General features: G+C 40.9%; 2 protein-coding genes across 4 annotated transcripts in view; one reads left to right on the plus strand and one right to left on the minus strand.

The window, feature by feature from the left end:
- The window catches only part of LOC308491279 (sorting nexin-5), an 86,210-nt gene that overhangs the window by 23,769 nt on the left and 36,287 nt on the right, over positions 1–26,154 (minus strand). The window contains exon 4 of the mRNA XM_081034547.1: positions 6,838–7,001. Coding sequence (XP_080890673.1) covers positions 6,838–7,001 — 164 coding nt within the window. The remainder of the gene's footprint in view (positions 1–6,837; positions 7,002–26,154) is intronic.
- MGME1 (mitochondrial genome maintenance exonuclease 1) lies at positions 65–17,113 on the plus strand. 3 transcript variants are annotated; one of them, XM_081034553.1, is made up of 5 exons: positions 65–164; positions 849–1,429; positions 4,541–4,757; positions 15,478–15,610; positions 15,950–17,113. In XM_081034553.1, exons 2-5 carry the CDS (start codon positions 916–918, stop codon positions 16,109–16,111), a joined length of 1,026 nt encoding a protein of 341 aa, XP_080890679.1. In that variant the 5' UTR covers positions 65–164; positions 849–915; the 3' UTR covers positions 16,112–17,113. The 3 variants fall into 3 exon arrangements, with proteins under 3 accessions (XP_080890679.1, XP_080890680.1, XP_080890681.1); XM_081034554.1 differs by having other exon boundaries at positions 100–395; XM_081034555.1 differs by having other exon boundaries at positions 102–187.

A 26,154-nucleotide genomic window follows, 5' to 3' on the forward strand; every position in this document is an offset into this window, starting at 1 on the left:
GCGTCCTCTCTACTGGCGGAGGGGAGGGACTCCCCACGAATCGCGTGCGCCGGGGACTAGGGGCGGGGCGTGAGTGCCGCAGTGCTTGCTGGGGCCGCCGTGCCTGGGGCGAGGCCTAACTCGAGACGAAAGCGCGGGATCGACGGAACTACGCGCGCCGAGAGGTTGTTCGCTCTGTGGGAGTTAAGTGAAGGGTGGTGGCCTCCGCGTACATATACCGCTGCCTTGGGTTAGGCGACTGTTGAAGCCGTCTCTTCCCTAATCCTGACTGCCACCCGAGGGGCCACAGCCGTCCTGTCCCCACCCCGGTGCCACACCTACCGCGGAGCGGGAGGCTGCCGTCTGCGGGTCCCGAGGGTGCTCCTTGCTGGAGGCCGCTTACCAGCTCGCATCTGGTAACGTGGCCCTTGAGCAGCTCGAGTTCCACGTCTGTAAAACGGGTCGCAGCGGTATTCACGTTAGAGGGTGTGAGGGTTAAAGGAAAAAACTCATAGATTCCTTCGCAAAGAACCTGGTATTTAGGGACCCGTGGTTCATGGTTGTTAACTGGGACCCCTGGCCGTTACAGGATGGGCTCTGGAGTCTTACACACCCTCCTTCCTAGGCATCCCGTTGTTTCAGATTGAACGCTGGGGACGTCTTGCCCCAAGCTTTTTGCTATTTCGCATTTAATAAGTACTGGTCTGTCTGATATCGATGAGAGTCAGCCCTTGGAAAAAGCGTGTCCAAATATGTCACAAAAACTTACTGAACACACTTAATGTGCAGTATCATACTGACGAAGCTTTCACTGCGTAGTTCAAATGTTTAACACGTCTGGTACCTAACACCACTTTTCTCTTTAATAGGAATGCAAACATTAAAAAAGGTCCTCGGCACTGCAAGGAGACTAGAGTGAAGTGAAAAAAATCCAAGATGAAGGCCGTTCAGACCATCTGCAGGCAGCTTAGGAGTTCAAAGGGGTGTTTGGTGGAACCAACCCCTTCTGTGGGTTTCTCCACTTCTTCTTACTCGTGTGGCCGGAAGAAAAAAATGAACCCTTACGGAGAAGTGGACCAAGGAAAGTACTGTGAGTTAGTGCAGTCTGTCTTGTCGTTCAGAGGCCATGCTCAGACTCCAGAATCGTTGTTTGAGGAAGATGCTTTACTCTATGGACCTGTGAGTAAGTGTAAACCCCCAAAGCAAGACGAGGAAGCAAGAGTTACAGAAAACTGGTTTCCACTTTTAAATCCAGAGAAAAGCTTAAAACCAGATGCAACAAATGATGCTGCAATGCCTTTGAAAATTCCTTTGCAAAGGAACAACATACCAAGTGTGACCCGGGTCCTCCAGCAGACCATGACATCAGAACAGATTTTCTATTTGGAGAGGTGGAAACAGCGGATGATTCTGGAACTGGGAGAAGATGGCTTTGCAGAATATACTTCAAGTAATTTTCTCAATCCTGGTTCAGTATTGTTACTTTGTTTTCTAGACTGGTGTCTTTTTTTAACTAGTGAGGAACTGCTTTCAAATAATTATCTTTAAATAGCACTTTGTGTAGTAATTTACTTAATCTGCTGTTATCACCATTTCACAAACAAGCACAGAGATCAAGTACTTTGACTAAATGATGTATAACATTCATTTATAAGCTACAAATTTAAGTGTTAGAATTGCCTGCTTTCTTTGATTATGAAAGAGAGTCAATCACCTGATAATGGAATTCTAGTTGTTTGCTAGGCATTCTGTTCAGACTCTAGTAAATTAGTAAATATCCCCTTGTTCAACTTATCAACGCAGACTGACACGTAAACAATAAGCCAGAACGCATGCTCTGTAGTTAGATCTTAGTAAATTGAGATAAACAGATGCTCTGAGAGTAAACTTTAGCTTTCAACTCCTAATTTACTAACTTCTTAGACAAGTGAAGAGAATAGCTTCCTTGAAACAGATTCCATTCAAAAGTAAGATAAAAAGAAAGACCATTGGCACAGGTGAATTAGCTGGTTCCCATCAGGATTATGTAGTTGTCTTTTGTTAAAGCTAAGTGTTACATTGATCATTCATTAGCCCAGGCTTCCCAGAGAGCACTATGTGTACCTCTAGTGGTACACAAGCACTTTTATTTTTAAGAGTAATGCACTTACTTTGAGGCATCTTAGAAAAAATTATGTGTGCACACAACACAACAAACAAGTGGTCACGAGTTTTAGAGAAAAATATTAAGTATATAGGTGGTACTTAGATGTGGCAGAAATGATGAAGGCCATACCCTTTTACAACATTCCTCAGCTGTGTGGGCCAAGAAATACATGCAGGGGCTGCCTTAAGAAAGTTCATTATGGATCAATTAAGTTCAAACTATGGACATACCTCGTTTTATTGTGATTCACTTTATTGCACTTCACAGGTGTTGCATTACAAATTGAAGGAAAAAGATTATAGCTCACTTTATTTTGATACTCGCTTTATTACGGTGGAACTGAACCCGCAATATCTCCAAAGTATGCTTCTAATCTCTGCTTTCTAAACAAGCAACATAAAAAAGTCATTTAATGGCATCTTACTTTTTTGTCAATTTCTCAAACATCAGTTTATCTTTTGAAGATTGCTGAGGATAAGGAAGTCTGACTTTAAGTTATATATGTGTCAATCATAGCGGAAATGGCTGGGGTTTATTTTTTTCAGTTTTTTGCTACACTGATTTTTTTATCCTAAAATGTCCATCCTGCCTGTTCTATCAATCAGAATATTGGAGATTCATGAATTTTTTTCTTTTTAATATCCTTTATATACTGGGACTTGAAAACATTTCAGTTTCATTCCTTTAACTTACTGAGTGAATACTCTGACTTGATGCTATCTGCAATAAATCTTGAATCTTTTAAAATTTATTTTGACAAATCGAATCATTTTTAATGTCTGAGACTTACAATCTAAGGTATCCTGTATTCTACAGTTCATGTTCGTTGCCTCTTACGCGTGAAGAATCTAGCCAGAGGCCAAGTGTGCAGTGGGTAATGAGTTGTCTGTTTGCTTGGTGGTTGATAAAGCAATTTTTTCTTCCTGCTTTTAACATGTTTGTGTTCTCCTTCATTAAACTAGTCTGTAGATGAATACTACACCTCTTTTTCCTAGGTTTTAATTTCATCGGTCTTAAATCTCTTATAGGCCTTTCTTTCATGTGCTGACATTAAGTCCAACTGAGCCAAGTAAATTTGGAATAGAATAACGTCGTTGCTCAGTTGAATTTCGTTTAAGTCTCCAAGTAATTTCCTGGAAGCGATTCCATCTTTTGCCAGTGGTAGAACTGACCTTTCAAAATCTTTGTAAAAATACCTGACAAACATAATATGGTTTGATATTACCTCATTAGATGAGATTATTTTCCTCATTTTCTGTGGTTCTGTCTCCAAGCATGTATATTTTCTACACTGTTTCTATGTGTATCTAAGTGATGGTCCCTGAATTTGCCTTCCTAGCTCTGCTGTGTGGTGATCTGGAATGAATAGGCTGCTGGTGCAGCTTTTTGCTTTTGGGCAAATTAACAGCTCTGCCCAGGTCTCATTCACTGAAATGGGAGTAATGATCTTTATCTTGCTGGCTGTTGTATTTGAAAGTTAATACAGTATTTTGAAAGCACCAAGGCCACTGCTTAGCACAACACCCCCTCTCCCCTTACCAAGAGACAAGTGAATATGTAGTACTGTGGTACCTTGGTTTTCGAACGTTTCAGTACTCGAACATTCTTCTGGAACAGATTATGTTCAAAAACCGGGGTACCACTGTACTTCTTGTGTTTGGTTAATGTTTGTGGTCTCCTTTCTTTTTTTACTTTATTAGTTTCAGATGTTCAAAACAATGTAATATACACCCCTCACAAAGTGATAACCCCCCTCCCCCATGTGTTCTCCTTTCTTAAAAGTATATAAGGGAAAAAATTCAGGACAGAACAATTATCTTAGGCTGTTCTATTTCTTAAAAAAAGTGCAGGAGAAGAATGTTACATATTTTCTTCCCCTCTCCCTAAGTCCCACACCTTCCCCATAACAATTCATTTTTTTAAATTGGTGCCTTGATTTTCATTTCTTGCCTGTCATTAAGCTGGTTATTAAAAGGATTCCTCCACCATTTCTATGTCCATAATTAAGTTTTGGTTGTAAAAAGAAGTGTAAACAGAATCACAATTTCCTAAATTTCTAAAAATTATTTATCACAACCAGTTAATTTACTAAAATGGATACTTAAATTCAGAGTACCGTAAATTAGATCTGGTCCTGTAGCGCCCAGATCTTCCAATTCTAGTTTGGGCCTGATGCAGTTAGAAATACTTTATTTTGATCCATTTTGTTATCTAAGCTATTCTAGTCCCTTTGGTTTTAAAAGTGCATTCTTAGGTTTCAGAAAAAGCTGAAATGTGGTATCTCAGGTTGTCACTTAAAGGTAAATCTTGTGTGATTTTTAATTTTATTACTGAGTTTTTTAGAGTATTTGTTTTTTAGTACTAGTTTGGAATTTTTTGTTTTATTTTTCCTTTTTTCCCTGATTTTATCTTCAGACATATTTTTACAAGGGAAACAGTTCCATGAAGCCTTGGAAAGCATACTTTCACCCCAGGAGAACGTAAAAGAGAGAGATGAAAATCTCACATCAGGCTACATTGAAAGCATCCAGCATATTCTAAAAGATGTCAGTGGAGTTCGAGCTCTTGAAAGTGCTGTTCAACATGAGACCTTAAAGTATGTAGGTCTGCTGGACTGTGTGGCTGAGTATCAGTAAGTATTGTTTCCATCAAAATATGGAAGTGAATTAATTCGGGGTGGGACAGATGGTGCCTGTCAAATACTGCTTTTTCCTCTTAACTCCTGCTTAAGGTGCAGCTTCCGTAAGTCAAAATATCAACGTGATAGGTAAAAGAATTGGGTATTAGGCAGGAGGTAAGGGTGGATACAGAGGAAGGGCCACATAATCCTGTGTTCCAAAATCAAAGTATTTCTTGGAGGAAAGGGATAACTTTTCAGTGTCCCTAGGATGGCCTTTTTTCCAGCATATAGCAGCAAGGTACTAGCCATAAGATCCAACTTGATTCCTACATTTTCTTTCCTGTTTCCCTAAAAATAGCACCTTGTTAGCCTTGAAAATCAACTCTTCCTGGTTTCCAGGTAGTGTTTGACATGGATAGGAACTCTGAGCTTACTACAGCTTCCTTTGATTTTTAAAAAGCTCTTTTTACTGTTTTTCCCACTTACTCCAGATTCCAAGGGTTGTTGAAACCTGCAGATACTCCTATTCCAAAAAAAAGTATGTGAGCACTATAGTAGGATGGGGGAGGAAAAAAATCTGTGAGTGTAACCCTTGGAACTGTAGTTAAAATTTAAATTTAAAAATATTGACAATGTTTATTACTCTACTTTGGAAACTGTGTTTAGCCCACCAAGTAGTTTTGTGCCATAGTTGCCTCATATCTGAGAAGAGACCTGTGTGCCTAGAAATTTTTTTCCCCCCTTTCTTCCATATCCGCCCCCCATCCCCCCGCCAGTTCATGCTGTTGTTTCTCAGTCTAGTTGTATAGGACACAGCTCCCTGGCCCGTGCTGGTATTAGGAGCCTTGTGCTCCCCCGCATTGAGGCAGTCTCGTCGCCAGCTCACAGTCGCTCTCGGCAGCTCTGTCCGGCTGCCAGCCGCTCACACTGGCTGCCGGCCACTCACGCTGGGCGCCTGCCACTCATGGCAGCACATGGTAGCTCACGGCAGCACACAGCAGCCCATGGCCACTCACGCTGGCCACTGGGCACTCCCAGCAGCACATGGTAGCCCACGGCAGCACAGTAGCCCGCAGCAGGACACAGCAGCTCGCAATATCCCACGGCAGCTTATGCTGACCTCTGGCTGCTCATGGCAGCCCAGCTCCAGGGAGAGCCATCGTTCACAATCTTAGCTGTAGAGCAGGGGTGTCTAAACTGCCACCCATGGGCCAACTGCGGCCCGCAATCCATTTTTAATTGGCTCACAGCAAATTCCAAAAATATATTTAGTTTACTTAAATAAACCAGAGGTAATACGTACTTCACCTCGAGTGAGTGGCTTGGCTGTTTATGTATTTTAACACATATGGCCCTTGGTGAAAAACGTTGAAAAAAGTTTGGACACCCCTGCTGTAGAGGGTGCAGCTCACTGGCCCATGTGGGAATCGAACCGATGACCTCGACATTAGGAGCAGGGCGCTCCAACCACCTGAGCCACAGGGCTGGCCCCTGGAAATTCACTTGACTATTTTTGGCTGCCCTTTTTTTTTTAGTTTCAGGTGCACAAGACAAAGTAATATTTAGACGTTTATCATTTATATCCCTCATACTGTGGATCCCTCTCCCCCCATCCACTATCTCTCTGACATCGCACCAAGCCATCACATTTCCACTGTCTCCACTCCCAATGCTGTACTCCGCCTCCTGTAAGTATATACATACATACATATATAAAATTATAGTTGGCATTTATTATTGTTCAGCTTCAGGTGTACATTGCAGTGATCAGGCATCTACATCTTCCCTGAGGTGGTCTTCCAAATGGGACAAGTGTCCATTGGATACCCTACAAAATCTTTACAACATTATTGATTATGTTCCCCAAATTAATTTTCAAAACCCCGTGGCCATCTTGTGGTTACCGACTGTTTTCTAATCCCCTCACCTTCCCCCTTATCCCCACCCACCCCCCCGCCCATCTAACAACCCTCAGTTTTTCCTCTTTGTCTCCAAAACTGATTAGTTCATTCACTTATTCTCTTCTTTAGATTCCCCATATAAGTGAGATCATATGGTATTTGTCTTTCTCTGTCTGACTTATTTCACTTACCATAATGTTCTCTAGGTCCAGCCATGCTGTTGCAAATGGTAAGATTTCTTTCTTCTTTATGTCTGCGTAATACTCCGTTGTGTAAATGTACCACAGTTTCTTAATCCAGTCATCTACCGATGGGCATTTCGGTTGTTTCCATGTCTTGGCTATTGTGTATAGTGCTGCAATAAACATAGGAGTGCATAAAGTTTTTTGAATTAGAGTTTTGGATTTCTCTGGATAGATACCTAGGAGTGGAATTACTGGATCATAGGGTAGTTCCATTTTCAGATTTTTGAGATACCTCCATACTGTTTTCCATAGTGGCTGCACCAATCTTTTGGCTGCCCTTTTGATTAACCAGTGGAGCTATACAATTAAAGGCCTACAAGAAATTGACACCAGACACATTTCATAGGGATTATAAAATATAATAAACAGTACTGATGTTTATTTGTTTTTTGTTCTGCACATAAAGAGCATCAACATTGAGAATGTAACCGTTGAATGTTTTGAAACTGTTTTAGAAATTTAAGGTTTTAGAAATTTTGATGGGTAATATATGCACCTGAAACTACTATAATAATGTATGTCAACTATAATTGAAGAATTACCCACCCTACTTTTTTAAAAAAGTTTTAAATGTGGTAAAATACACATGACATTGACAATTTTTTTAAGTGTATGGTTAAATACATTCATAATGTTATACAACTCTTACCACCATCCATCTCTGGGACATTTTTCATCTGATAAAACAAACTCTATACCCATTAAATAATAACCTCCCTATTCCCCACTACTTCCAGCCCCTGGCAACTACCATTTTGCTTTCTGTCTCTGAATTTGACTACTCTAAGAACCTCATATAAGTGGAATCATAGTATTTGTCTTTTTCTGACTGACTTATTTCAATCAGCTTGATGTCCTCAAGATTCAGCCATGTTGTAGCATTATGTCAGAATTTCTGTTCCATTTCAGTCTGACTAATATTCCACTGTATGCGTATATACCGTATTTTGCTTATCTGTTCATCAGTGGACACTTGGGTTGCTTTCACATTTTGACTGTTATGACTAATGCTGTTATGCACATGGTGTACAAATATCTCTACAAGACTGTGCTTTTAATTTTTTGGATATATACTAGAAATGGCATTGCTGAATCATATGGTAATTCTATCTTTAATGTTTTGAGGAACCATCATATTGTAACACAAGGGCTATACCATTTTATATTCCCAATAGCACACAAGCGTTCCAGTTTTTCCACATTCTCTGTAACACTTGTTATTTTCTGTTTTGGGGTTTTTTTGTTTTTTTGTTTTTTGATAGTAGCCATCCTAAGGTGTGAGGTGATATCTCATTGTAGATTTGATTTGCATTTCCCTAAGAGTGATGTCGAGCATCATTTCATGTGCTGATTGGCTATTTGTATATCTTCTTTAGAAAAATGTCTATTTAGTCCTTTGCCCATTTTATAATTTGGTTGGGTTTGCTGTTGTTGTTGTTGAAGTTTAAGAATTCTCTATATATCCTGGATATTAATCCTTTATCAGATACATGATTTGAAATATGTTCTTCCATTCTGTGGATTGCCATTTTACTCATTTGATGGTGTCTTTTGATGCACAATTTAAAAAATTTTTCCTGTAACCCAGTGTGTCTGTTTTTTCTTTTGTTGCCTGTACCTTTGGTGTCACACGAATAATACATCATTGGCAAATCCACTGTCATTAAGCTTTGGCCCTGTATTTTAAGTCTTATGTTTAGGTCATGGATCCAATTTGAGTTAATTTTTATAGATGATGTTAGGTGGGAGTCCAACTTCATTCTTTGCATGTGGATATCCAGTTTTCCCAACACCATTTGTTGAAAAGACTGTCATTGAATGGACTTGCCACCCTTGTCAAAAATCGTGAGACCCTATAGACAAGGTTTTATTTCTGGGCATCTCTATTTTATTCCATTGGTCTATATGTCTCTGTTCTTAGGCCAGTACCACACTATTTTAATTATTGTAGCTTTGTAGTAAGTTTTGAAATCAAGTGCAAATCCTCTAACTTTGTTCTTTTTCAAGATTGTTTTGGCTATTTGGAGTCCCTCAAGATTTCATATGGATTTTAGAATGGGTTTTTCTATTTTTGCAAAAAATGTCATTGGAATTTTTATACATATTGCGTTAAATTTATAGATCACTTTTAGTAATATGAACACTTTAACAATATTAAACCTTACAGTCCATGAAATGGAATGTTTCCATTTATTTGTGTTTTCTTTAATTTCTTTCAGCAATGATTTCTAGATTTCATTCCTTGGTTAAGTTAATTACCAAGTGTTTTCATTCTGATGCTATTATAAATGAAATTGTTTTTGTAGTTTCCTTTTCAAATTATCTGTTGTTTGTGTACAGAAATGCAGTTGATTTTTGTGTGTTGACTTTGTAGCTGGCTACTTTGCTGAATTCATTTATTAGTTCTACTAGTTTTTTTGGTAAATTCTTTAAGGTTTTTGACATAAAAGATTATACTATCTGTGAACAGAGATACTTTTACTTCCTCCTTTCCAGTTTTCATGTTTTTATTTCTTTGTGTTGCCTAGTGCTCATCCAGTGCTTTGTTGAATAGAATTGGTGAAAACGGACAGCCTTGCGTTGTTCCTGATTCTAGAGGAAAACCTTTCGCTCTTTCATCATTGAATATGATGTTTGCTGTGGGTTTTTCATATGTGGCTTTCATTATGTAGAGGTAGTTTCTTTCTATTCCTAATTTGTTGAGTGTTGTTATCACTTAATTTTTCAAATGCTTTTTCTGCATCAGTTGAGATTATTCTGTGGTTGTCTTCATTCCATTAATGTGGTATATTACATTAATTTTGTACATTGAACCATCCTTGCATTCCACTAATAAATCCCACTTAGTCATGGTGTATGCTGCTGAATTTGATATGTTAGTATTTTGAGGATTTTTGCATCTGCGTTCATAAGGAATATTGGTCTGTAGTTTTCTTATAGTGTCTTTGGCTTTGGTATCAGGGTAACAACTGGATTCACAGAATAAGTTACAAAGAGGTCATTACTTTTCAATTTTTTTAAAAAGTTTCAGAAAGATTGGTATTAGTTCTTTAAATGTTTGCTAGAATTTACCAGTAATGCCATCAGGTCCAGGGCTTTTATTTGCCAGGATATTTTAGATTACTGATCGAATCTTCTTATTAATTGTAGATCTGTTCATATATTTTATTTATTCATGAGTCAGTCCTGGTATGTTTGTGTTTCTAGGAATTTGTCTATTTCATCTAGGTTATCCAACTTTTTGGAATAAAATTTTTCATAGTACTCTCTTATCTTTTTTTATTTTTGTAGAATCAGTAGTAATGTCCCCAATTTCATTTTTAATTTTTGTAATTTGAGTCTTCTCCTTTTTTTAAGTCCATCTAGCTAAAAGTTTTTTTCAATTTTGTAGATCTTTTCAAGGAACAAACTTTTGGTTTTATAGATTTTTCTCTATCATTTTTCTATAACCTATTTCATTTGTCTCTGCTTGAATCTTTTATTTCCTTCCTTCTGCAAACTTTGGGTTTGCTTCTTAATTTTCTAGTTCCTTAAGTTGTAAGATAACATTGAATCATAAGCTATAAATATTCCCCTTCACACTTTTCACTGTGTCCCATTAGTTTTGATATTTTGTGATTTCATTTGTCTTTTATTTTCTAATATCCCTTATGATTTCTTCTTTGGTTAAGAGTGTGTTGTTTAATTGCCACAATTTTGTGGTTTTCTAGTTTTACTTATTGTAATTTCTAACTTCATCCCACTGTGATCGGAAAAGATACTTTGTATGATATTTATCTTTTAAAATAAATCTCGACTAATTTGTGGCCTAACTTATGGTTTGTCCTAGAAAATGTCCCATATGCACCTGAGAATATTTGTGTTCTGTTGTTGGGTAGAGTGTTCTGTATGTCCGTTAGATCTGGTTGGTTTATTGTGTTGTTTTAAGTCTTCTATTTCCTTACTTATCTTCTGTCTGGTTGTTCTATCCATTATTGAGAATAGGGTATTGAAGTCTCCAACTATTATTGTGTAACTGTATTTCTCCCTTCCATTTTGTCATGTTTTGCTTCATATATTGTGCTGGTCTGTTATTAGGTATGTATGTTTATAATTGTTTTATCTTCTTGGTCTATTGAACCTTTTATTAATATATAATGTATTTCTTTGTCTCTTTTTACCCTTTTGGATTTAAAGTCTATTTTCTCTGCTGTTAGAGTCACACTTGCTCTCTCTGGATTACTATTTGCATGGAATACCTTTTTCTGTCCTTTTACTTTCAATGTATTTGCATCTTTGGATATACAGTGAGTCTCTTGTAGATAGTATGTAGTTGGTTCATGAGTATTTATCCATTCTGCCTATCTCTGTCTTTTGACTGAAGTGTTTAACCTATTTACATTTAAAGCGATTGATGATAAGGAAAGACTTAAGTCATTTTGCTATTTGTTTCTATATGTCTTTTTTGTCTCATTTTCTGCATTTTATTGTCTTTTTTTGTTCACTTTTTTGTAGTGAAATGTTTAAATTCCTTCCTCATTTCCTTGTGTATGTATTCTATATATAGTTGTTTTCCTTGTGATTACCATGAATATTACACTTACATCCCAGTTATAATACTCTAATTTGAATTTATACCAGCTTAATTTTGATAATATACAAAAACTCTGCTTCTTTAACAGCTCTGTCCCCATCGATCCCTTTCAGTTGTTGCTGTCACAAAATTATGTCTTTCTACATTGTGTTTACCAAATCATAAACTAATAATTTTTTAGATTCATTAGTCTTTTAAATTATATAAAAAACAATGTGGAGTTACAAACCAGTTATAGTAAAATTTTTAGACTGACAATTTAAAAATATATATGTTACGCTCAAATCATGTAGAAAACAAAAAATGGAGTTACAAACTATTATTACAGAAATACTAGATGTTATAATTGCCCATGTATTTACCTTTATTGATATTTTTGAGCATCTTTAAGATTCTAAAAAAGTCTTTGTTAGATCTGCCATCAAATCCTTTTCAAGGACAATTTATGTTGAATTTTTTTTTTCCTTTGAATGGGCCATACTTTCCTGTTTATTTGTGTACTTTGTGCCTTTGTGGTTGTTGAAAACTGAACATTTGAATTTAATATCGTGGTAACTGGACATCAGATTTTCCCTCTACCCCAGGGTTGGCTGGGTTATGTTTATTGTTTTGGATTTATTACTGTTGTAGGCAATGTCTGTGCCAAGCATCAGCCTGAAGTATAAACTTAAGGTCTTCTCAGGTCTTTTCTGAGCTTGTGCCTTTCCCTGGATGTGCTCAATCACTTTCTAACTTCCCTCATGTATGCCGTTACATTTGGATGTCATAGTCTTTGATATCTGACTCCCAGAAGAGAAAAAAGAGAAAAATAAAAAGGGAGTGGTGCCAGCCCTTTAAGTCCCCTGGAACTCACATCAGCTGGAGGGAGAGGGGTTTGCAACAATGGGGGAGGTACAACAACAATGTCCACTGTCCTCTTTGTCTGCACCTGTGTGATCAGAAACAGCAACCAGTGATAAGAGCACAGATCTCTGATTTGGAGAACATGGTCCTTCTGTCCACTCTGACTCACACAACTGTGTACAAGCTACTTTAGGAACATGTGCACAGCTGCCTGCCCCATGAATGAGGAGTGGGGAATGATAGCTACTTTTGTGCTAAGAGCTGAAAATTGTCAAAAACTAAACACAATTCACCCTCTAAGCCTTCAGTAAACTATATTTCCATAATAGTTATATCAGATTCTGCTGTTGCAGTTTTTGTCTAGGTGGGCAAACAGATTCCTGGTGCTTCCTACTCTGCCATCTTCCCAGAATCCTTCAGCCCCATTCTTCACCCCCACTTACTAACAGAAAAATGCTAAACCGTGCTTATTTTCCCCTGAAAATGTGTCTTGGAGAGCTTTCTTATTAGCTTATATAGATCTGCAACGTTCTTTTCTCTTTTAATAATTTTCCTCATAATTAACAGCTGTTAACACTTCGTCACATTTGCTTTAAATTTTTTTTTAAGAAATATTATAAATTAAGCTCACGTCACCTTTAAACACCTCTTTCCTTCTCTTACAATCCCCTGGCCAAAGACAGTTACGCTGTAAGTTTGGTACTGTGCCTTGCTAGTCTACTTTCTGTACTGCTTACCCTACACACAGAACTATGTATAATGCATACACAACATAATCCCAGTCTACTTTCTGCATTCTCACACACATGTGCGCACACACTCAACACTATGTGTAATCCACAAACAACACTATGTCTTGTTACATATCTGAAATTCACAATATATAGAAATCTCTAGATCATAAATCTCTAGTATCACAGAACTGAGATATTGGGCTCTAGAGCCAGGCTGCCTGGCTTTTCATCTTAACCTTAGGCTACTTACCTAGCCTCTGTGTATCTAAATTTGTTCATCTGTAAAATAAGACAAATAATAGTACCTACCTAATAGAGTTGTTATGAAGAATAAGTGAGACATTCCCTATACAGTACTTAAAATGCATACTATCTAGTCAATAAACGTTAGCATTATTATTTTGATCCTATTCTCTCCTTTTACTGCTGTTTACTATTCCATTGTATGAATGAACCATACCCATTTCCCTATTGGAAACATTCAAGTTATTTCTAGTTTTTCAAATTACAAACTGCAGCAGTGAATGTGTCTCCTTGTATACTACTGTAAGAGTTTCTCTAGACAGATGCATGGGTTCGTTTGTTTGTTTTGGTGGTGATATATGCAGTTAGGTTAAATTCAGTTGATCTGAAGTAGGCCTGGGCATGAGTACTTATTAAGTTTTCCAGAAACTGTCACTTGCACCCAGTATATCAAACCATTACTCTCCTCCGGTCCATACCTAAAGGAGAAATTACTGGGTGAAAGGGTATGTGCATTTTAAATTATCACATATGCAAGTGTGCTTATTTGTGCACACCTTTAACAACACAATGTTAGTAATTTTATTACCATTGTATCGTGTAATTTCAATCTGCATTTCACATAAATTAAGGTGAGCATCTTTTCATTTGTTTAAGAGCTATTCGTAGACTGTCTTAATTGCAATTTTTATTGGGTTTGTACTACTAAAATATTTTTGTCCACATTAGTTTCTACAAGTTATAGTACTTGCTAGAATCAGTGGTCCATGGCAGAAATCTTTATTTTTAGGGTATTCTGATTTATTCAAGGAAGAGAACTGGGAATAGCAGCTAGATTTCAATGTCTTAATATAAAAAGAATATAAAATAGCCCACTGATAACTTTTTAATTTTGATTATATGTTGAAATGATAATATTTTTATATGTTGGGTTAAATAAAATGTTAAAATTCCACCTGTTTTTTTTTTCTTTTTTTGATGTGGCTACTAGAACATTTAAAGTGATATATGTAGCTTGCATTTTACTTCTAATTTTAGACAGTGCTACTCTAGACTGATTTTATAAATACCTTGCATAAGTTGTAACTCGAGAGCTGTGTGACAGGTAGGCCACATACATTGTACAAAATCTCCCTTTGAACTGCTAATTTTGAAATTGAAGTCATGAAAGACAAATTGAACAAATAGAGCCTTTTGAGATTCACCAGTTGTTAGTCCACCCACACACCCTGTGATCCTTTGACTACAGTTGACAAGTGTAAAATCCTACCGAGATGTGAGGAGTGGGGAGGAATGCACTCATTTTTTGATTTTAAAGAAAGGGGGGGCAGGAATCCCCGCCCCCAGTATCCCTAATAGTAAAACACCCTACCGTGTGTGTAACCTTTTAGGGCAGGGACCAGGTCTCCTTATTTGTATTTCTGCATATAGTCGTTGCCTATTAAGTGCAGATGGATTTGTATCCCAGCCTTTGTTTTTCTGTTGTTGTTGTTGTTTGTTTTGTTTTTTTCCATTTTTACATTTTTATTGGGGAACATTGGGGAACAGTGTGTTTTTCCAAGACCCATCAGCCCCGAGTCAAATCGCTGTTTTCAGTCTAGTTGTGGAGGGCGCAGCTCACTGGCCCATGTGGGAATCGAACCAGCCACCTGGGTGTTATGAGCACTGCTCTCTCTAACCAGCTGAGCAAACCGGCTGCGCCCAGCCTTGGTTTTTGAGCAAGAGAATTTCAGAGACACTATGATGGTTTAGTCTTTTATGATGGGGATTTGGCTACTGGTCTGTTGTGGTTCATTCAAAGCGAAATCAATTAAGATAAAGGAAAAGAGGCCATGGAGATCCAAACGAATTTCAAGATAGTGTAGAAACTTGAACTGTGGAAAAGTTATTTCCCAGCATTCCCACATGGTCCTGCACCTATAGGTCTCATTATTGCAATTTAGGAAACATTTTCCATCAGACCTCAGACAGGCTCATTTACTAAATAAAGGGCTCAAAGAAAAGAGAACATCAGACCTTTCTAATCCTAAGAAGTAAAGCTCAGGGGAGCTGTGTTTTTTGAAAGTGGAGAATAGAAGCAACAGTTATTGGGTGACAATAGTAAACTATACGTGAGAGGGTTAACCTAATAGAGTTTTTTTTTTTGTTTGTTTGAACTGCTACCTACAAAGACTTCTTTTGGTTTCTCCTTAGGAACAAGCTGTGTGTGATTGATTGGAAGACCTCAGAAAAACCAAAACCTCTCATCAGAAATACATTTGACAACCCACTTCAGGTTGTGGCATATGTGGGTGCCATAAATAATGATGCCAACTACAGCTTTCAGGTCAGGGCACTGAGCCTCTGCTTAAAGCTTTGTTCAATGGTTGTTTGTAGCTACTTAACTCCTTATGGTTCTTACTCTGTATTCCACTGCTTACTCTGTTTCTTGTCCATCTACCACTTTAAAAAGCCCTTTCCCCCTCTTCCTAGGCTGTTTGTTGTTACAGTCTATTCTTCAGTGTCTTATCTGTCATCTTTGTGTTCTTGTGTATCCTGGTGCAGTCTTTTACCAACCATCTTAGAAATTGAGTTAGGAGATATTACTGTAGCTTGTTTTGTTCTGTGTTTGCCCTGGAGTAAGAAGGAAATGAACCTAAACTCTGATCCTACTGTTTCTTCCTAGGTTCAGTGTGGCTTAATTGTGGTGGCCTACAAAGATGGATCCCCTGCCCACCCGCATTTCATGGACACAGAGCTCTGTTCCCAGTACTGGGCAAAGTGGCTTCTTCGACTAGAAGAATATACCAAGAAGGAAAAGAAACAGAATATTCAGAAACCAGATTAGGGACAGGACACTATTTGGGACCATTCAGCACTTTTTCAGTGCTGGGAAGATATCTCTCTTTACTATGACCTAAAATGGAAGTACCACGGGATCTGAGAGCTATATTAGCATAGCAGAAGTATTAATTTGTTAAAATATTTTGCAACCACAAGACTGAAAAGCCAGGAAAGTTTAGATTTAAAGAACTGGACTTCAGCATATAAAAGAGCAACTATGCTATTTCTCACTGATTTACCTGAAAAAATGGCCAGCAGAATTAGCATAGTGTTGGTGGCTCTTGAACCCGAGGACCTTCCTGTGTCCCAGGCAGGATGCCCAGTCTTTGAACTGAAATTGGAGGGCAGTGAGGCTTGGTGTTCCAAGCATAGCCCCAGGGTATAGCAGGAGGGAAGGGGCCATGTATCCCCAGGGTGTGGAGGGAGAATTCCCATCAGCCAACTACTACAGCCAGTGCAGTTTCCTAAAAGTTGTTTTATATATTGGGGTTCTCTATATTTTTCTTTGAGGAAAAAAGCTTCCAGTTAATATTTTTGAAAACTAAATATGTGGTTCCTTAGCCTTGAGTAAAAATTGCTCTCTTGAGCATATTCACCACACCATTAGCAATACCCCTTCGTATACCATCAAATAACCCCCAAAAGTAGCCAGACTCCAGTGTGAGACTTGTAATTATAGATATTTTCGTAGCTGTATTCTGGTTTGAGTGAGTGAATCATGTCCCTAGAGAAAAATCTATCATTTGTGGAATTTTTTAACTATGGGGAATAATAATACAATTTATTTTTTTTTTTTTTTTGTATTTTGTAGCTAATAAAAATTATTAGTTTTCACTGGGTTTGGGAAACTTAAATAAAACCCCACTATAGCCCTGGGGGAAGATTCTTTGTTTAATGGAGTGGGTTAGCATTTAAGTTAGAGTTGCTATCTTAAAATCACAGGGTGCTACAATTACTTTTTTCTTTTGTTAGCCATTAATTGTAAGAAATAAAATACAACGTGAGTAAAATAATGAGGCTTTTGGTTTTGTCTTTATTTAAATTTTTTGTGTTTATAGATTAATTTCAAAAACCTGGAAATTGTTTAGATTTTGTTTTTAAATTCAGAATTTTACCACTGGCCCAGTAGAAGCTTTGGTATGTGTTTTATGTAAATGTATACAAGGAGGTGTCCTAAACAACAGTCTCCTGGTAAGGAAAGTAAGTAAGGTTCAGGTAGAAAGGGGATATAAGACAACCTTTTATTGACTCTACACACATCTGAACTTTTTCAAGCAGCATATATTCCTGTAGCTTATAATTTACAAAGTCAGAAATCAAATGAGAAAATTAAAAATTGTACCACCAGATTTTGCCACATTGCTCTATTAAGACTCACTTTAGAATTTAGGAGACTGGACCCAACAAGATTTCATTTTAATACAGTTCTGTTGGGTTAATATAAATGTGCCTTGGACCTGACACTTTGGACCAAGAGTCTCCCCAAAAAATGGTAGCATGAAGGGTTCCATGAAGGCCCTCAGAATCTGACCAAGAAAACATGGTTGGTAGAAGAACAGTGAAGGTAAGTCCCTGGGTAGGTATCCCTGAACCCCACAAGGGCACCCCAGTTTCTCACTACAATCATGGTAAATAATACTCAGATCTCACCAGTTAAAGAAGTCTTCAGCCGAAAAGGAAAAAGAAATGTCAATGAAAAAAAGTTATTTTCCCTAGGTAGTAAGGCATAAGAGGAGAAAACCAAATCTGCGTTTCTAAATGAGTCAAAATTTCTCAAGCATTAACATGTATATTACTAATTTTTGGACACTACCTGTTCCCCTAAGAGATACATAGCATGTAGTAAACTCCAGTGAAATGAAACAGGATTTGTTATGAGAGTCTCCAAATGAGGTAATTAAAATACTGTTTAAATTTTGATGTACCTGCTCTTATGAGGGGCTTCCTCACAGAAGTACAAAACGGCCTTACAGTCATGAATTTTGAGAATCCATTAAGTTCAAAGATGTCTGCATTCTCTTCCGCAATTCTACACATTCTTATTAATGCACTTAATAAGAATGCATTTAAAGCAGCTGACAAAAGCTCCATGCTGGCACTAAAAGTCAATTTTTTCCAAAAAATGAATGCCTTCTTTTCCCCTTAGACCTGGCTTCTTTCTCAGAGTCATTAGTGACTTTTAATCTGAGAACATTAACCTCTATAAACCTATTACAGTTATAGGAAAACGTGTCAACATTTGACTTATGGTTTTATATTTACTGACTCTGGTAAATACAGGAAGAGGGTTCGTCATAAGTCTGTGTTTCTAGGTAACCAATTTGCCTACCAGCTTTAAAAGGAGCTGTAGAGGGGTAATTTGTTTTAGTCATTGCATCTTTCCACCTGAGCAATTAAACATTTGATTATAACCTACCCTTCTTCCCCCCCACACAAAAAGTTATGCAAAAAAATAATTGGAACTTTTTATTTTTAAATACTTCAGTTTGGAGCTGGTGCCCTAAAGAGAAACAAGCACTGTCTTAAACCAATCAATTACTAAGTAAAAAGCAGAACTGAATCTCCCTGACTCCCTCCTCCTTCCCCTCCCTTTTCTCCCTTCCTGCCTCTGAGGCCTACAGGTTAAGCAAATTTGATGTGCTGTTGCTGGAAGTATAACCTACGGAATCTCTTAAGTTATTTATACTATAGAAGGGAGCTTGACAAATCGCTCTGGGGAGATAGATGTCCGATTAAACAAAAGGCTTGTATGTTGCCTTGACAATAACAATTGTCAGGTTTGAGCAACGCATTTGTGCAGATCCAATCATAAAATGATCTGGATTTCAGTTTTTTCCTTTATGCTCAAGAGGTAAAGGGCTAGAGAGGGAGGGAGGAGGGAGAGAGAATAATAGACCACAGATAAACTTTAAAAGTCCTTGTCTTCGTTTCCCTAATCCCATTTCTTTCTCCCCTGAGACAAACACCATTGTAAATATGGAGGGTATCTTTCCAGTGTATCGTTTTATACTTTTACCACCTGTGCTAGTCTCCATGAATAATATACAGTTCCGCTTTCTGAGTTTGGCTTTTACTTGCTTTGTCTCAACATTTGTTTTTGAGATCTCTCCAGGTGACCAATTCCAGAGCTAGTGCATGGCTTTTAACTTCGCTGCAGTATTTCCTCAGACTTTATTGTGTCCTCAAAGGGCTGGCAGGCTAACAATGTTTTACTACTACTGACAGCGCTGCAGTGAGCACCCTTACGTGTGCGTGTTTTCTGGCACACGGAGGCACATGCAACATGGTGGAAGAAGGGTTTGGATCATGGCTCTGCCACTGACTATTTCTGTGAAGCTAAGACAAGTTACCTGATCTTTCTGTGCCTAGTTTCCTCATTTGTAAATTGGGGGGGAATAATAGTACCTACTATTATGGTAGTAGTAGAACAGTGATATAAGCACTTAGGACAGTGCCTGGTACATCGTCATGCAGGGTCTCTGGTCCCACTCCCACTCTCGGCAGGTGGACACAGAGTATGGTGAGACCAAATAGGAACACCCACGGAGCCATGATGGGGAGGTCATACCACTATATTCTTGCTGGCGGCTGGGTTGGCGATACAGGAAGCAGGAGCCACACGATCCGCAATCTGCCGTCCGCTTCTCTGCCAACCGCCTTGCCAGCATCGCCATGGCAGTTACATTAGTGGCTAATGGCTAACCAGTTAACAGTTGATGGCCAACCAGCCACAGTGGATGGCCATCTGATTACAGCTGATGGCCATCTAATAACTGAGCCAGCGCCTTTCCATGGGAGGCCAAGAGCCTAGAAACTGCTCTCCTGGCTCTGTCCCCACACTCCACCCCTCCAGGGTCTTCCCTCACAATCTACGCGACAAGTGTCTTCTGCGAGGGGCCCTGTGTGAGGAACCAAGCCCACGAGAAAAGGTTCCAGTTCATTTTAAGTAATGCCCCAGGGGGGTGTCCCTCGATGTCTACTTATACAGTCGGTGTCACCCAAAGCAGTGAATCTTCCACGGAAACCCGGGGCTGTACCAACGTGCCAATCTGACAAGATGACGGCTTCACCACACCAGTAAAAGTGTGGGCCCAATCTAATATTGCATTAGCCCATAGGCACCTATGTGTGGAAAGAAACAGTAGTCAAAGGAACCAGCAATGGCAAATCCCTTCCATCTGGGAGGATACATGCTTTTTGTCCTGGGAAAGGAGGGTCACTACCAGTGGCACCTTTCCCAGTTTGTGGTACCAGACCTTTATGGCAGTGCTTGGGTTCCCTTGCATAGTTTCAATATGTAGCAAAACGGGACCCCATAATAGGCCATAGAGAGAGCACATAGGTTCCCCGCAAAATTGTCTTGGCGTCGGGACCTCCGTAAACCACAGGCACTTGGGGTGGCCACTCGGCCACCACCCGTGGCGTCACTTGTAAATCATGGGTCAAACCAGCCCTCCATGGGGCTATCAGGCCCAACCACCGACAGTGGGGGCTCTTGACCTGCCAGGGCCAAGTCCATTGCTGCCGTTCCCCTGCTTTCAAGCATGTGGGTGCTGGCAGCAAAATGTTTCCATTTCTGCCGTAGCCTGGCTTTAACAGAGTCTCACTGGTGGTAACTTGTTGAATGGGAGCGGCCGTTTGATGTAGCAGAGCTTCTACTGGTGTGGGTCCTCCCTTCCGTGGTCTCTCATTCGGGATTCTCAAGACATCCCACAGACGCGAGGCCCAGTCGCGCATAGTAGGAGGGTGTTTTGACACCCGGAGGCCTTGCTTCAAAAGTCCATTGTAGCGTTCAATCATGCCAGCTGCTTGTGGATTGTACGGGGCATGAAACAACCACTGTACGTCCATCCTGGCAGCCCAGCGCTGCACTTCTTGCCCCTAAAATGAGTACCCTTGTCACTTTCAATGACTTGGGGGAGGCCATAGAGGGCGCATAGCTGTGTAAGAGCGACCACTGTAAGTTGCTGATCCGCAGCAGGACACGGCCAAGCAAACATCAACCCCATAGCAGTGTCTCCTCCTGTCCTCCTGGCAGGTGGTACTGTCGCTCTGTAACTATGCACCAGGGCTGTGGTAACACTTGAGGAGGGTGGTGACATGCCCGCGTGTCACCGCTTTCACCACCCGGATCCGGAGACAGAACTCTCCTACCGACGTCTGTAAGCTGAGGCCATGTAGCACGTCCACCCCTAGAATATACTCTGGAACGAGGGGGACATACATGGGGGGAAGACTTCCTATACTCAGTGGTAAGGAAACGGCTTTCACAGTCACAGTCTCCCCTGTGGCCCTCAGTGCAGATTGCTGGTCCGGGGAACAGTTCTAGGTTCCCATAAATGAGACTGCAGTCTGCGCTGGTGTCAAATAGCGAAAACCCTCTCCACATTAGAAGGGGGCCAATGTATGGATAGTTCCACGTGGGGCCTCCAGTCCCCGCTTGTCCTGTCTGACCGGGTACCTTGGCCTCCGCCCCCCAGTCAATCTGAAAGGAGTCGGCCTCAGGCGGCCGCATGAAGTCCTAGAGGGATGTGGGTTGCACTTTCCTGGACTTCTCCTTTAGGCTTCGCTGAAATTGCTGTTCTGGACACAGCTATTTCCAAAGTTCCAACAAGAGTGTGTTGTGTCGTCGGTCTATTTTTTTCCCGATCGACCCCTTCTGCCACGAGATCACGCTACATCTGTGCTCGTGTTACTCTCTGAGGCCCATGACCTCGCCCCCAGGTCTCAACTTCCAGGTCTCAACTTTGCGGACCTCCTGTCTTAACTTCCTTTGCCTCCGGCTTTCAATATCCCCTGGGGTGGCCATGGCAATTGTAACTTCATGGATCCACATAGGGCGTAAGAATAGGGCGTAAGAATAGCAACCAAGGATCCAAAAGCACTTGCAGGTGCAGTATCCAAAACCAAATCTCTCATGCTGGCTGTAGCATGATGTACAAAACTTGTCATCCGGCCCCTGCATATAAGGGTTGAAAATAGCACGTCTCATACCCATTTCACGGATGATTTGAGTAAGTTCAGTATATGATTGCCATTTACTCACAGTGTCTGGCAGCTCGCCAGCCCGTCCCCATACTGTGCGTACCGCAGCACTAAGCCACTTCATTAGAGTGTGGTTGCCCTGGTTTTAGGCCAACCTACAGCAGTTCTGCAACCTTTGTCACAGGGACGGATGCCCCGTCACATTGGCTAGCTTTTCCATCAATCCTGGGGAGCAGAGAATGCTGTCTGCTCCCTCATCCCATAAACGCAGCAGCCAAGCCGAGACTGGCTCTCCAGGGCGCTGTCTGTACCGCCTCCCCAGCTCCTGCAGCTTAGTGGGAGTGTAAGGGGTGTAGGTTGTGAACTCAGTCACAGCTGGGTTGCCGGCAGCAATGCCCCCGGGGCCCAAAGGTTGCTCACGCTTCACCTTCTGCTGCACTATGGGCTGGGTGTGGGGGTCGGGAGCTATATAGCTTCCACTCGTGTCGTCTGCCTCTGCCTCAGAGTCTCCACTGTGTGGCTCCTCCTCTAACATGAGGACCCGAGCTTCAAGCATCTCCTCTGGGACTGCAAGTCCTGTATCTGGGCTGCTTCAATAAGGGCTTCCCCTGATTTATGACGCAATGTGGTGAGAACCTCCTCTAACTGGTGGTCCCGAGCTTCCAGCGCTTCCCACCAGGGCTGCTGGTCCTGCACCCGAGCTATTTCATTAAGTGCGGCTTCCGGCTTCCATATTAAGATGCAATGCAGTGAGGAACATCCAAACCACACGGCCGGCTGTACCCTTCGCCTCTTCCAGCAACTGCTCAGCTAGAACCTGCAGGGCCCTCTCCACACTGGCCCGAGAGCCATCCACATCCTCCCATCCCTCCTCGGGAGTCCAACTCCTGAGAACAGTGGCTACCAAGTACCACATAGTGTGAGGGCCACATGTCCTCCTACCCAGAGTCAGACACCATTCCTACCTGGCCAGAATCCTGCTCACCGTGCCAAGTATCCGAGTGGGTGATGGCCTCGGTGTAAGATGTCTGCAACCCTCGGAGCCTACAGCAGCGGCAGATCACCAAAAGGAAAGCGACGCCTTCTACGGCCAAGAGGGTGGTGTGCCATCCAGAGGCTCGAGTCTCCCAGGCAGACCGCGTGTCCCGTTACTGGCACCGCTCCTCATGGGCCTCCCAAAACTGAGCTTTCATACGTATAAACTGCTCCATTACCCCTTTGAAAATTCTGGCCGGCACCATGAATATTCTGTGCCACGTGTCATGCAGGGTTTCTGGGCACTCTCCTGCTCTCGGCAGGTGGACACAGAGTATGGTGAGGCCAAAAGGAACCACCAAGGAGCCATGGATAGGGGGGTCATACCACTATATTCTCACTGGTGGCTGGGTTGGAGACACAGGAAGCAGGAGCCACACGATCCACAATCCGCAGTCCACTTCTCTGCCAACCGCCTTGCCAACAGAGCCATGGCAGTTATATTAGTGGCCAGTGGCTCACTGGTTACAGCTGACGGCCAACCAGTCACAGAGGATGGCCATCTGATTACAGCTGATGGCCATCTAATAACCGAGCTAGCAGCTTTCCACGTGAAGCCGAGCGCCTGGAAACTGCTCTCCTGGCTCTGTCCCCACACACATCATGGGAACAAAGTAAATGTTAGCCATCATCATCATCATCAAATGATCACACATGGACATGTCTTTGTTGGCCGAAATATGCGCACAGCTTAAACATTACTGCCAAGTTCCTCTCCCAAATCAACTTAAGCTCCCACCAGTGGTGTCTGAAATTTTCTGCTTTCCCACATATTAACACAAGAATGTTAAGACCTTTTTTGCCAACTTGATGGGGTGAAAACAATTCATTTTTGGTTTTTATTTTGAATAGCATTGCTTGAATAAAATCTGCTTTAAAACGGGATTGCCATCTAGTGGTGGGAGAAGTAGACTGTAGTTATGGGGCAGAAGCCAAATATGGGTGGACCTACATGTATCTCAGAGGAACTGGGGCATTTTACCCTGTTTCCCCGAAAATGCGGACAACCTAGCCAGACAATCAGCTCTGATGCTTCTTTTGGAGCAAAAATTAATATAAGACCCGGTCTTTACTATAAGACCGGGTTTTATATGATATAAGACCAGGTCTTACGTGATATAAGACAGGGTCTTATATCAATTTTTGCTCCAAAAGACACATTAAAGCCGATCGTCCAGCTAGGTCTTATTTTCTGGGAAACACGGTAGTCCCTAACACAGATCTGGTTTGAATTAAAGCAATTGTGTGAGAGTTTTTCTATTATTTTCTCACCATTTTTAGGCAGCGTGTGGATTTTCTCCTCACTTTTACCGGTACAGCGACATGGTGACCTGTCTGCACAGCCCTGTGCGGCTTCCTATAGCTGAATGAATCTGGGTCACTGGCTCAGAAAAGAGAGATGAGAAAAATTAGGAACAAGGCTATTTACAAAGTGGCAGGACACCATGGCTCCAAGCAGGGCAGGCTTTTCTTGAGAAATCCTAACTCACCAGTGGAGAGATGATCGAGTGCGTGTATCAGGGCCACTCCCTCAAACTGCCACAGAGGGCTGAGCTGAGAGGCCCAGTTAGTTAATTTCTTTCCAAATTAGGGGCTTGGACTGTCTGCTGCAGACTTCTAAAATCATAGTCTAAGACAATTTCAGGGTGCATGAAAATGTTATATTAATCATCAAAGACACATACATTTTAAAATATCTGTACAAAAATGTTCCATGAAAGGGTATAAAAAAAGCAATGCTGCTGAACTATATTTTTAAATAAGTACAGTCACTAAGTTAATGGGATGTTAAAAGTTAAGAAAACAGAGTCTAAACAACAAGCAGCAAAGGTCAGCTTTGATTTAGAAACATCCATTCAGACCAATCTCATCTGTCCCATAGCACCAGGCTCATGACCATTTCTAAGCTGTAGTTTGTGGTGATGCTTTCACCTAAAATAACTTCCTTTCATCCCATTGTTCAGCCAAATCTTAATTTTCTAAGTGCTGAACCCCACTCCTACCTGATGTCTGGCACAAGTCTTCCCAACTCTGCTGGAGAGGAGACAGTATAGTGCGGAAAGCAGGAACCTCAGAATCAGGCAGACCAGGGTTCAAATCCCAGCCCTGCAATGTTAGGGGAGTCACTTCCCTTCCCCATACCTGTTTCCTCACCAGTAATGGGGATAGTACTGACCCCATGTTGTCAGGAAAATTAACATGGGGGATCTGTGACAATGCTGGAAATGGAGCAGGCACTGGGTAAATATTTATTCCTATTTCCTTGGAACTGATTCCAACCAGTACATGATGATTCCACGCTTCACTGAACTCCTAAGGGGGCATTATTTTTACCACTCACTTTGAATTTCGTTGGTATTCTACCTTTTCCAGTCCCTTAACCATTTTAGGTATGTATATCATCTCCCCAGTCATTGGGATACATCAACAGAGCTGGACAAATGTGGCATTCAATACATACACAGTGCTTGTTAAGCAAACTGTCCTACACATGAATCAAGAAAGTGCAAGTAGTCAAAAGCCATACAGAACAGTTTTTAAGAGAGGTAAATGAAGGGACAAACAACAACAGGAAACTGCCCTGCCCCAGAATAGCAGAAAAAGAGTTGGGGATCAGACTGGACCGCCAGAGACATTGTGGTTAGTTCTGGGCAGCCCTTTGCTAAGAGGCTGTGGGTTCCCTTGTGAGCTTAGTGATTTGAAAAGTAGATGCAGAACTAGAGAAGCCAGACGGTGAACAGATACTTGTAAAATGGGATTTGGGCAGCAGTACAGTGAAGGACAGGGTGGTACAAATGTATGGGGTCATAGGTTAGAGGTTAATTCATCCCTTCATCCCACAAATTGAGTGTCTGTTTTGTGCCAACTTATACAAGACACTGAGGATCAAGACAGATATGGAGTTTAGAGGAGTCTAGAGGAGGGACAGGCAATTAGCCAGTGAAAAAGCAGTAAGACAATTTCAGATTGACAGGCACCATTAAGAGCCAGAATCACTGAGCCAGAGAGGGGATTGCAGTTTTGGAT

Source organism: Rhinolophus hipposideros, assembly GCF_964194185.1.
Source record: "Rhinolophus hipposideros genome assembly, chromosome: 22".
Classification (NCBI taxonomy): Eukaryota; Metazoa; Chordata; class Mammalia; order Chiroptera; family Rhinolophidae; genus Rhinolophus; species Rhinolophus hipposideros.

Bases quoted from the DNA above. Each gene is read 5' to 3' on its own strand.
- MGME1 (XM_081034553.1), top strand. From the start codon at position 916: ATGAAGGCCGTTCAGACCATCTGCAGGCAGCTTAGGAGTTCAAAGGGG. The intron at 4,758-15,477 runs GTAAGTATTGTT...GTTTCTCCTTAG, and splicing joins GACTGTGTGGCTGAGTATCA to GAACAAGCTGTGTGTGATTG. The intron at 15,611-15,949 runs GTCAGGGCACTG...GTTTCTTCCTAG, and splicing joins ATGCCAACTACAGCTTTCAG to GTTCAGTGTGGCTTAATTGT.